Raw genomic sequence first — 13,439 nt, forward strand, 5'->3', positions numbered from 1 at the left:
TTCTTTCTTATTTTGTCAGCAAGTTAGGATTCCTATCAACACACACAACAAAGAGTATAATAGAAAAAACACTCAGACTGAAGCCAAAAGCCCTACATATTCACATCAGCTCGAACCACTTATTAGCTATGTGACATACAGTAAATAATTTATTCTTTCTGAACCTTAGTTACCTCATTTAAGATATGTGTAGATAATGTGGATAATGATTTCTCTTCTTACATCTCACAGTTGTGAGAATCAAATGCAGTAATCTATAATTTCACATCTATTTCATAAACTGCAGTACAATACAAATGTGAAGAAGTATGATTATAGACATAGACTTTTCTTGCAGTGATATGATACGCATTAGTTCATTTTATGTAAATTATTCATCTGGTTGAGATCAGGAAAGCTATTCTTGAATACACTCTTCACTGGAAGAATACAAAGATGGAGTAAATGTGTAGAAATATCTTTTTCTATTAAGATAAAGCATTCTAATGAATTAAAATGCTATCATGATGCAATTAGAAAATTCAATTGGGTTTTAGTTCATAAAAGTAAGGGATCCTTAATTGGCCCAAGGCTGTAAATCTGGAATAGGAAACTCTATAATCGATAGCTAGCCTGTATTGATTAATTAATGGCCTGGAGTCCAGTAATTTCTGAGAAGCTGTCATATCCACACAGACCATATTTTAAAAGATTGTAATTCTTTATTATCTGGAAGTCAGTTTTGACCCTCCTCTTCTGTTTCAGGCCAACAAATGTGTATTGAGTTCCTCAATAGGACAGCCATTGTGCTAGGGGATGAGGATACAAAGATTGTATCCTGGAGGATCTTTCAATCTGCTGCAGTAAGCAGACATATGAAAAGATAAATTCAATAGGAAGCAGTTAGTCCTAGAATAAAGGATGCAGAGTTGGCCACAGGTAGTTGGGGGGGTGGCGTAGGCACTTAGTCTAGGATGATATGTGGGAAGAATACCAAAAAGAAGGGAGGGAGCATGTAACTCCTGACTTGGGTACTTGAGGATAAACTAGAAGTAAGCTTGACAAAGGACAGGGCATAGGAATAGGAAATGGCATTTGGGTTAGAGGAGACAGTAAGATCAAAAGCAGAGAAATAAGAAGCAGTATGGCAAGTATAATATTATAAAGAAGACTTTTGGCAGGAGTGACAGGACACAATATTGAGAGGGAAAGACTGAGCCATGCTGCATTTTGAAAGGTAGCTAAAGATTACAGATTTATAGAAGTATTACATACATAGGCAATGAGATATGAAAATTGAAGTTTCAATTGAGACGCCTAGATAAAACAGATTCTGTATACCAACGTCAAGTATCAGACAAACTGCAGCATTTACAAAGGAAATGTTTTAGAACCAGTTCCACTACCTTGATCCTCTCAGTTATGTCAAGACTATAAAAAGTGGTCAGAGAATGGAGAATGGGAAAGATTTTGTGAGAAACAATTTTTTTTTTGAGACGGAGTCTCGCTCTGTCGCCCAGGCTGGAGTGCAGTGGCACGATCTGGGCTCACTGCAAGCTCTGCCTCCTGGGTTTAAGCCATTCTCCTGCCTCAGCCTCCCGAGTAGCTGGGACTACAGGCACCCGCCACCTCGCCCGGCTAGTTTTTTGTATTCTTTTGAGTAGAGACGGGGTTTCACCGTGTTAGCCAGGATGGTCTCGATCTCCTGACCTCGTGATCCGCCCGTCTCGGCCTCCCAAAGTGCTGGGATTACACGCTTGAGCCACCGCGCCCGGCCCAGTCACTAAATCTTAAACTGAAAACTATTTTATCTCCTAAATAGTGTTTGCAAACTTCCCCTTCATTTTGTCCTATTTCAGGTTCTCTTCAGCATCTCCCCACACACTGCAGCAGTTTGCCCACAGTCGCCCTGCCTTCCGTCTCATCCTCACCTACCAATGAACACTATACTTACTTTCGGGTATCCTTTGACAATAGAAAAAGTAGATTACTTAAAACCACACTTTGTTAGCAGGCCTTAGAATTGAGAACATTACTGTGAAGGTTTTTATTTGAGGGAAGTTTGGAGTGGGTGAGAATATTCTATGCCATATGCTCATCTTTACCTTTAGTCTTTGGTAAATTTAAGTAGCACTTCCAAAGCAAGGCTGGTAAGAGGCATTTGGAATCTTGGAATGCCTGACAATATAGTACCACTGTTTTCAGTCATTTCCTAGTTTTAAGTGCATTTGAATGAAAGGCAGAAACATCACAGAGTCTTTTTGTGTCCCAACACCCTCCTACATGACATGGCTTTAATGTGAAAATGCTGCCAATATTGATTCTAGGAAATCACTTTACTGGCTTTTATCTGATTAGATGGCTTTGGAACAATGATGACTTTGTGACATCCTATTGATTTTGCCTTTAAAACGTTCCTCTTATCTTGTCTCTGCCTCTCCATTTCCACCGCTACTATTTGCCTTGGAGCCTTCAATATATCTTATAGCTTTTTGTTAACTGGTCTCTCAAACTTAGTATCTGCAAACTAAGTTACCTGAAATTCCACTGCTGGATTAATCCATCCATAGCAAAACTCTGATTAGGCCATTTCCTTGATCAAAAATGTTTAGGGCTCCTTGTTGCTTACAGGATAAAATCCAAACTCCTCAGTTTGACATTCAAGATCTGCTCTGGGTGTGGAATACTGGATTGAAAATAATTTCCACTCAGAATTTTCAAGACATTGCTCCACTAACGTCTGGTTTTCATTATTTCTACTGAGAATTCCAACGTCATCCCCCGACCCCCAACATTCCTTTGTATGTAACCTATTTTTTCCTTCTAGAAGATTTTAATATATATTTTTTTAAACTTTAGCATTCAGATATTTCAAGATGATATATATTTATTTGCCTATTCTTGGCATTTCCATTTCTTACATATGGAATCATACAATATGTGGTACTTTGTGACTGATTGGCTTATTATTATTATTATTATTGAGACATAATAATGTCTCCCAGGCTGGAGTGCAGTGGCATGATCACGGCTGACTGCAGCCTTGACCTCCTGGGCTCAAGCGATCCTCCCACTTCAGTGTTTTCAAGGTTGAAAACATGCATACACATTGCAACATGTACCAGTACTCTTTTTATTGCTGATGAATATTCTACTGTATGGGTATATCATGTTTTTGTATATCTGTTGATCAGTTGATGGACATTTGGGTTGTTATCACTTTTTGCCTATTATGAATAATATTGTTATGAACATTCACACACAAGTTTTTATATGAATATATGTTTTTATTTCTCTTGGATCTATGTAGGAATGAATTTATCAGCTGGGATTTTAATAGGCAAAAAGGACCTACAGATACAAATGTAGCTATCTGTAGGTCTGTTTCTCCAGGGTGGTTCAATTTGTCCAAACTGGTATGTGACAGGGGTAAGTCTGGCTGCTGACTTTCTAGAGTTGGGTGGAAGCTGAACCTTTCCAGAGTACGTGGGTAAATCAACTTCCTATGCAGAGACTGACAGCTGTCTTACCAATGTCCATCCCTCTCTCTTTCCTTAAGAACAGATTCCTATATTATTGGGCCCACCAATATATCCAGGTATAAAGTTTCCCAGGCTCCCTTAGAAAAAGGTGGCAATGAGACAGAAGTCAAAGTCAACTAGGTATGGTTTCAGAGAGATTGCTTTAAAGGGAGATAACTCAGCTGGAAGGCGTGTGTCCTTTTATGGGCCCATCTTTTCTGGTATCTAAAACAAATATGTTATGGTTGGAGCTCTAGTAGCTATCTTATGTCTATAAGGAGATTCTTGAATATCCTAAAGATGGAAGACTTGAACAGGACTGTCCACTTTCAGACAGAAGTGAAAAAAATTTTTTTACCTTGTTTCAGTCATTTCTATTTTGGGTATCTGTTAATTGGCAACTAAACTGAATCCTAAGTATAGACTTCTTTTTAGAATTTCCTTTTGTAGGTAACTAATCTGTTTGTCCTCTAAGTGAGAATTATAGAGTAAGTAATCTATCCCTCATATTTTTCCTAGTTTCATTAAAGATGGAGTCATACTTATTTCTTATATTAAGTAATTTTTAAGACAAAAAAGCAGAACTGTTTTCACCTATTAAGTTAAAAACTGGAATTTTACCTTTCCAAACTTATTTCCTACCTTGCCCCTTTACATGTTAATACCTTGAACAGTAATTCTCTTCAAGCTCCATAATTTCCTACTTTCTACTTTTGCTCATTATTTCCATTCCAAGGAAAGTTCTGTGTGTGTCTATTTCTATGTTGAAAGTACACCTGTAAGATCCAACTCACAGGCCACTGCCCTCTAAGGTCTCTCCTGATCCACTCAACAAGAAGTAATTTTATCTTCACCAATACCATTTCCTCCTTGACACTTACCTCTTTTACTGGACTCCTCGAGGTTGAGGCCTGTATCTTTGGTTCTCTATGCTATATTCTCTGTAGCATACGGCATAGTAGCTTGTACATAACTGTCACATACTAAATGTGTTACTGTATATCAACACATTTGGATTTTAGAAACATTATTTGGTAAAACTATGGTATTTTCCACAGCTTGCTTTCTTTAGATAAAATTAACCGATTTAAAAATGTTTTTCTGCTATCTTAAAGTGGTAACTCAGACCTCCTGAGAATAATTTTATCTTTTAAAAATATGAGGGCTGTGCATGGTGGCTCATACTTATAATCCCAGACTCTGGGAGGCCAAGGCGGGCAAACTGCTTGAGCCCAGGAGTTTGAGACCAGCCTAGGGAACATGACAAAATCCCATCTCTACAAAAAGTATAAAAATAAGCCAGGGATGGTAGTGTGTGGCTGTAGTCCCAGCTACTCAGGAGGCTGAGGCAGGAGGATTAAGTAAGCTTGAGAAGTCAAAGCTGCAGTGAGCCGTGATCGTGCCACTGCACTCCAGCCTGGGTGACAGAAAAATACACTGTCTCGAAAAATAAAAATAAAAATGTTATGAGTGAAGATAAGCTTTGTGGTTTATCTCAAAAACCTTGAAGATTTCTGGCTGGAGGCAGTGGCTTATGCCTATAATCCCAGCTACTCAGGAGGCTGAGGCAGGAGAATTGCTTGAACCCAGGAGGTGGAGGTTGCAATAAGCCGAGATTGCACCATTGCACTCCAGCCTGGGCAACAGAGTGAGACTCTGTATCCAAAAAAAAAAAAAAACAAAAACAAAAACAAAAGCACACACACAACACTTTGAAAATTTCAAAATATCATGTCCACCATTTCATTATCCTCTGGATTGCTCCAGATAGAATATTTCTCCCTCTCGAAGAAGGAAAAAATAAAGTGATTTGCACAGCATCATAAAGAAGAATGTAATAAGAAACAGGTCCCTCACCTCTTGAGTTCAGTGTTCTGATCAAATTTGATCAGATAAGCCCTGCTTCCTACCCAAAAAGACTGACATATCAGAGAAAGGAAAATCGAAAACTTCCATGTAACTTGAAGACATGATTTTAAAACACAAGAAACAGATGGGGAGAAAATTTTTAGCAACATGCATAGTAGTGGCTTACTATCCGTAGTAATAAAAAGTGCTATTCCAAATCATAAGAAATAGGATAAACAACTCAACAGAAAAATGGGCAAAGGAAACAGGTAAGTCACAGAAGAAGAAAACATATAACAGGATACTCAGTATACTAAGTATTATCAAAATACAAATTAAAACAAAGAAATTACCCCCTCGTCCCATCTTTTAGAGAGGTAATATACAGTAAAGGTTACATATACAGACTCTAAAGCCAATCTTCCTGGGTTTGAACCTCAGTTCTCTCATTATCCAAGCTCTATAACCGCAGGGAACTTATGAATTTCTCTGTGTCTCAGTTATCTCATTTTCAAAATAGGAGTAATGACAGTGACCACCTCATAGGGTGGTTGTGATGATTAAATGAGTTAGCTTATATAAAGTACTTATAATATATCTGTCACATAATAAATACTACATAAGTGTTTATTATTTCTATTCTTTCAACATATTGACAAAATGGAAAAGGTTGTCTGAAGGATAAAAGTAACCTTAATTTGTTGGTGGGAAAGGTCCTTTTTTGAAGGAAAATTTGATAACCTACATACTCTATACCAAGCAGTGCTACTTCTGAAATCCAACCCAGCCACCAGTACAAAAAGGCACATGTTCAAAAATGTTCATGACATCTCTATTTTGTATCAAAAAAGGGAAACAATGTAAATATCCAATACCTCAATAGAGAAGTGAGGTACATTATTATAAAAACACTGTAGCATACAAATATTCAGTTGTTAAAAAGAATGATGTGGACTGACATTTACTGACATAAGGAGAGTACAAAATATTTATACTAAAAAGGAAGTCACAAAGTAATATGCATAATATGATCCCATTTATATTAAAATATGAAAACATATACTTGGGTTCCCTTTATGTATGGAGTTTTAAAGAGGTTTGAAAATATAAAAATTGTTAATAAGGTTATTTATGTGGGGAGATAGGAAAGATAAAGAGGGTCTTTAGTTCTTTTTCTCTTTATTTACATACTGAAACTTTTTCCCCTCCAAAACAACAAAGACAAGTGAGTATTTTAATTTATAATTTAAAAACAGAAAAAAAAGAGCTGCTTACTACCTCTAACTGGAGGTTCCATAGACTGGATAAAAGAATAGAAATGTTTTGCTACTTAGATTTAGACACTGTATAACATTTTGAAAGAAGTGGCTGACTTCAGCAATTGATGCATCTGACCCAGGAAAATCAGAGGTCTTCAGAAAATACTTGGTCACACCTATAAGGGCACTCACTAATTCAAAGAACTCAGCTGATGAGTATCTTGCACCTTAGCTCTATTTATCTGACTGTTCAAACGATCTGAAGGCAAGAGAGTCTTTTTTAAAACTGGAACACATTCAAATTACATTGAGTACATCCCTACACAAGAAAAAGTTTTTTGAAAAATTTCTGTAGGAAATCTCTGCAATTCAAATGGAGTTGATAAATTAAAAGGGTTACTTAATATTTGAGATTTACTACCACTTTTTTATTGTGCTGTACTTAAGAAAGAAAGACTTTGCTATTGATTAAAGCATAACAGCATAAAAGTCACAAATAATACATTTCGATCACTGGAAAGGCTAAAAATACAGTAACCATATAATAGAAATACAAGAGACTGGGAGAAAATGATCTCTTGGTAATTCAGTCAAAAAATTCCCATGGGCAACCTAAAACAAAATGAAATAGGAGAGAGCCCTTTGTTTGAAATAAAGAAGTTAATATTTAGTGCAAGGTTAAAAAATAAGGTAAACTTATAAAAAAAACTTGTCTCCCAAGTTTCTATATGATGCTGCAGGGTTTAAGAAAATGGCTATTGAATTGGGACTGTTTTATTTGCTGCACAACATCTTTGTTCTTAAGAATCAATAATCTGAAAAAAATTGTTATTCTATTTTTTGAGACATTAATAAAATGCTTTGAATTCCTGGAATGATGAAAATTATAGAATAATAGGAAACTAAGAAAAATATTTCAAAAATATTTTTTATGATTACCTTAAAACAAAGGGGTATAAAAGAGATAATAAATATACTGCAAATTGGGCTGACTTGCAAATTTCACAGAGCACCTTTAATGTAGTTCAAGAAGGGCTAATAAAGCAGTAGTCCCCCATCAATTTCCTTCATTTACAAAATAAAGACAGTAATCATCTGCTCAGCAAATCTATAATTTTATTTCTGTTTTCTAGGTAGATAAGTGAAAAACAGTCACTTACCAGAAAAAAAAAAAAGTAAAACATAAATAAGAGTATCAAATATGAGAGGCAGACCTGAGTTCAAATCCCAGCTCTACTACTTACTAGCTGTGTGACCCTGGGCAAGTTTCTCAAACGTTTTATGCCTCAGTTTCTCATCTATAAAATGAGGATAATAATAGTATCTAGGGTTGTTGTATTACATGAGAGACTACATTTAACGTGTGGCACAGAGTAGGTACTTAATAAATATTGGTGGTAGCGACGATGTGCTGATGCTGATACCACAAGCACTACTTCCAAAATTCTGAACATTATCGAGACATGATGTGTCAAAAATGCGTCAGCACACATTCAATGATTTTTGAAGGATATTATCCTTAGGGAGCTATACATTTGAGGTTTACTCAAGCTAGTCGTCTTAATTATTGAAATCCATCCAGGCTTCCTTTTCAGCACACGTCATCTAGATGTAATTGCAAACCAACAAGGCCAATTTCATATGCTTTACATACAGAACACAGCAGTAAAAAGCATGGACTATGGAGCCAAACTGCCCAAGTTCAAATACCATTTTTGCTATTTACTAGCTGTATGACCCTGGGCAAGATTATTTAACCTCTCTGTACTTCAGATTCTTCATCTATAAAATGGTGATAATAATAGTATTTATCATATAGGGTTATTATAAAGATGAAACAAGATAACATGTATGAAGCATTCTGTGACAGTGCTAAAACTGTTTAGCTATCATCATCATTATTCTTTATAGTCATTCTACCAAAAACAAAACAAAAGATACACCTCTGACCACTATAACTTGATTCTATAGAAACAGCTTAACTGACCCTGAAATTAGTTTTTATGTATCCACAAACTCTCCAATATTATAAGATTCTTAAACTGGTTGGGTATTTGAGTCAATATTTTGCATCTTGCCTTAATATGAACATGACATAAAAGTCAATTTTTTATTGTATTTTTCTATTTGTCATTGATTGAAATTCAGAACAGACTAAAATGTCTTAACAAAATTCATTCTCAAACTGCTTTTTTTTGTTTTAAGAAAGTTAACTTCCTACCTGTCATCTGTACTGCGAAGGGATGGAAGCCGAAAGCTCGTGTTTCTGTCAAGCTTTGACTGACTTTTGGTCCTCTTGATGGAGCCTTTCAGGCGCTTGCTGAAGAATCCCTAGAAGGAAAGGCAGAAGGTGATGGGAGAGAGAACAAAAAGGGAACGTCACTCTTCCACATGGTCTCTGCAAAAGGTATTTAGATTTTTACAATAAAGACCAGAAATAGAACTTAGCTTTTAAGCTCTTCAATTTTGTAAAAAAGAGTTACTTGAAACCACCTGGCAATGTGATGAGAAAATTTTCTTCTGTGAGAATTGGGATAATTAAACTTTCCAATAGCACCTAATTTCTTATTTCTTAATGTTTATATTAGTTATGGAAGAAAAAAAACTTCTGATTTTACTGGTAGATTTCCAAAAGCACAACAATATAACACAGACAAATATATTCCTTTCTATGAAGATGGTACCAGCAATTTCAATACAAATGACCTCTAGTGATTTCCCAAACTAAGGGAAAACAGGCAAAGAAAATGGCATGTGCAAAGGCCCCCAGGTGAGAAGGCACTTGGTGCACTGGAGAAATTAAAAGATACTGATAGAAGAAAAATAGCTTTATTCTAAGATATGTAAAAAGGAGTTAACTAAGTTGTAAAATACAATGTATTGGTGGTCTCGGAAGTGTTAAAACTCGGTCTGTGTCACCTTGGATATGGCATTATAAAATTAAGTAATGAATGTGGATAAACTATTTTAAAATGAAGTATAGATAATTTATGAAATTGTTAAAGCTTCCAGACTTTAACAAAGTGCTTTACAGTCTTTGGCCCCTGCCTGCCTCCTGCCAGTTTTACCAAACTATCTAGAGTTCCCTGAACATCTTCCTTGACTCTGCACCTGGCAAATAATGAGCACTTAACAAAAGTTTGTTGAATAAAAGAATAAATGCAAAAATGAATGATGGTCACTACTTTCAAGAAATTTACAATTCTATCATTGGCAGGTGAAAGGAATCTTATAGAAGCATATTAAAATTTCTCAGTCAGACATGGTGGCTCACGCCTATAGTTCCAGCATTTTGAAAAGGCTGAGGTGAGAGTATAGCTTGAGGCCAGGAATTCAAGACCAGCCTGGGCAACATGGTGAGACCCCATCTCTACAAAAATAAAATAAAATAAAATTTAGCCAGCCATGGTAGCACATGCCTGTAGTCCCAGCCACTCAGGAGGATGAAGTGGGAGGATTGCTTGAGCTCAGGAGTTCAAGGCTGCAGTAAGTGATGACTGTACCACTGCACTCCAGCTGGGGCAACAGAATGAAACTCTAACTCAAAAACAAAACAAAATAAAATAAAATAAAATAAAATAAAATAAAATAAAATATCTCAAGCAAAGATTCTAATTCAAAGAAAAATACTCTGACACATGGAGAATGACTCTAATCATCTTGAGATGAATTCATTTTATATAAGCTGTGTACAATAAACATTTCTGTAATGAAGAAAAAGAAATACTAGGCCAATATTAGCACATCAAATCTTTTATATTCCTTTAGTAACTACCAAAGCCCACTGTTTTGGGGTGAAGGCTATATTTATCAGGATAAGCTAGGTTATGCTTATCTAATTACTCCTCAATCTTAGTGGCATAAAATATGTTACACGTCCATGAGCAGGTCAACTGGCAGTGGGGGGGGGGGGGTTCCTGTCTATGCTGTCCTCATTCAGGAACTTAGGCTAAGGGAGGCTCTCTATCTGGGCTTCTACAGTTTTTGCAGCAGGATAAAGGTAAAATAGCAAATTATGTACATGTACTAGCTCTTAAAGCTTCATGTCAATTTTGGTCTCATTTCACTGACAAAACAATCACATGACCATATCTAACTTTAATGGAGGAAGGGATATACAGTACTACCAGGTACTCAGAAAGGGAACTGAAAATACTTGGTGAACGTCAGTGTAGACTGCTACAGTGTTTTACCAAGCCAATTTATTTTTTAAACACGCAGGCATCGCTCCTTTGATTAGAGGAAAATGAAAACAAACGCACCCAATCAGAAGCAGAACTATTTAGATTACTGAAAGATAATACTTATAATGCTATATCCTATTGTTTTGGCCACCCAAGGAGAAAGTGTAAAAACTCCTAGTATATATCACACAGACCTAATACCCTAGGCTGTTTTTCACTCCAACTTATTATAGGTATGTAGAGATTGACTGAAGGCAAGGGAAAAAGGCTCAATGTGAAGATGATGAGGATGAAGATCTTTATGATGATTCACTTCCACCTAATAGTAAATAGTATATTTTCTCTTCCTTATGATTTTCTCAATAACACTTTCTTTTCTCTAGTTGACGACTTTAAGAATGCAACATACAATACATATATCATGCAAAATATGTGTTAATTGACTGTATATGTTATTGGCAAGGCTTCCAGTCAACAGTAGGCTAACAGTAGTTAAGTTTTGGGAGAGTCAAAAGTTACATGAAAATTTTCAACTGCACAGCGGGTGGTGTCTCTAACCCCCATGTTGTTCAAGGGTCAACTGTACAATTTTGGTGTCATTAGGGAGAGTCACTGTCATTAGTCACAGTCATTAGTACATAAAGGCAAAGGCTTTATGTACTATTTTCTATGACTCAATCAGAATGAGTCACCACATCTGCTAATAAATGTAGTCAGAAAATCAGGCTTAAGTTTATAGAATTGTAATAAGATTGCTTAGTGTTGTTTCAAAAACCTAGGATGAGATCCAGGCCAAGGAGTCGACCAAAAATGATACATACATTTCTAACAAAAATGCAGTTAAGCATTTGACTGAGACAGTATTAGTAGACGTTCACTTATCTAGTAATTTAATTCTACCTTTTTTGTGGCACTTTTTTTTTTTTTGAGACGGAGTTTCACTCTTGTTGCCTGGGCTGGAGTGCAATGGTGCAATCTCAGCTTGGCTCACTGCAACCTCCGCCTCCCAGGTTCAAGCTATTCTCCTGCCTCAGCCTCCCGAGTAGCTGGGATTAGAGGCATGTGCCACCACACCTGGCTAATTTTGTATTTTTGATAGAGATGGGGTTTTCCCATGTTGGTCAGGCTGGTCTCGAACTCCCAACCTCAGGTGATCCAGCTGCCTTGGCGCCCCAAAGTGCTGGGATTACAGGCGTGAGCCACCACATCCAGCCTTGTGGCACATATTATATCATACCTCATATGACATAATATGATATACTGTATTTAATAAAATTTATGCCTATTTGTTGTAGAGAACTCTACTAGGAGTTGTAAGGAAATCAAAGATAAACACAAACTCTGCCCTCAAGGAACCTGCCATTTAATACAGAATTTAGACACTAAATATAAATTTATACACAGGCTTATTAGTAGACTGGACATGGCTGAGGAAAGAATCTCTAAGCATGAGGATATATCAATAGAAACATCCAAAACTGAAAAGCAAGCAAACAAAAATACCCAGAAAAGAATATCCAAAGATTACAGGACAACTACAAAAGGCATAACATGTGTAATGGGAATACCAAAAGGAGAAAAGAGAAATAAATAGCAGAAAATCAGAAAGAATAATGACTGAGAATTTCCCCAAATTAATATACCAAACCAAAGATCCAGGAAGCTCAGAGAATACCAAGCAGCACAGATGTCAAAAAACCCCCTAAAAGAAAAAAAATCCCAACCCCCAAAACTACACTGAGGCATATCATTTTCAAACTGCAGAAAAACAAAGATAAAGAAAAAATCCTAAAGAAGCCAGAAGGAAAAAACATTTTATGTACAGAGGAACAAAAATAAGCATTACATCTGGCTTCTCCTCAGAAACCATACAAACTAGAGAATGGAGTGAAATATTAAAGTGTTGAGAGGGAAAAAAAAGAACCCAGACTATCAACCTAGAATTCTATAACCTGCAAAACTATCCTTCAAAAGTGAAGGTGAAATAAAGCTTTCTCACATACATGAAAAAATTGAGGAAATTTGTTGCCAGTAGACCAGCCTTGCAAAAAATGTTTAAAGAAGTTCCTTAGAGAGAAAGAACAATATAGGTCAGAAATTGGACCTTGTTAAGAAAAGGAAGAGTATAGAAGCAATAAGTGAAAATAAAACAACCTTTTGCTTTTCTTCTTAATTGATTTAATATCAAAATAATAATAATGTATTTAATTATGCATGCTTATGTATGCTATGTATATATGATATATATGCTTATGTATACTTATATATAAGGGAAATGAATACTAATGATACAAATGACAAGATGGAAAAATTAAGATTATTTTATTATAAGGTGCTCATACTATCTATGAAGTTGTATAGTGTTATGTGAAAATGGACTTGGGTTAGTTATAAACTTAAAACACTGCAAATTCTAGGGAAACCACTAATTTTTTTTTAAATAAGCATAATTGATATGCTAAGAAAGGAGAAAAAATGGAATCATATAAGTCATTCAGTTACAATCGTGAAAGGTTATAACAGTGGAAGACAAAAATAAGGACACAGAACAAAGGCAACAAATAGAAAACAGTTAACAAATATGGTTAGAAACCCAACTAAATCAATAATCACTCTGAATGTCAACAGTCCAAATACACCAATTAAAA

General features: G+C 35.9%; 1 protein-coding gene across 5 annotated transcripts in view; it reads right to left on the bottom strand.

Moving 5' to 3' along the window:
• Nucleotides 1–13,439, bottom strand: part of RASAL2 (RAS protein activator like 2) — a 398,007-nt gene that overhangs the window by 56,378 nt on the left and 328,190 nt on the right. For all 5 annotated transcript variants that reach the window (XM_073011743.1, XM_073011742.1, XM_073011741.1 and 2 more), the window contains one exon: nucleotides 8,829–8,938. In XM_073011743.1, coding sequence (XP_072867844.1) covers nucleotides 8,829–8,938 — 110 coding nt within the window. The remainder of the gene's footprint in view (nucleotides 1–8,828; nucleotides 8,939–13,439) is intronic.

The sequence above is a fragment of the Chlorocebus sabaeus genome, chromosome 25 (genome assembly GCF_047675955.1).
Source record: "Chlorocebus sabaeus isolate Y175 chromosome 25, mChlSab1.0.hap1, whole genome shotgun sequence".
Classification (NCBI taxonomy): Eukaryota; Metazoa; Chordata; class Mammalia; order Primates; family Cercopithecidae; genus Chlorocebus; species Chlorocebus sabaeus.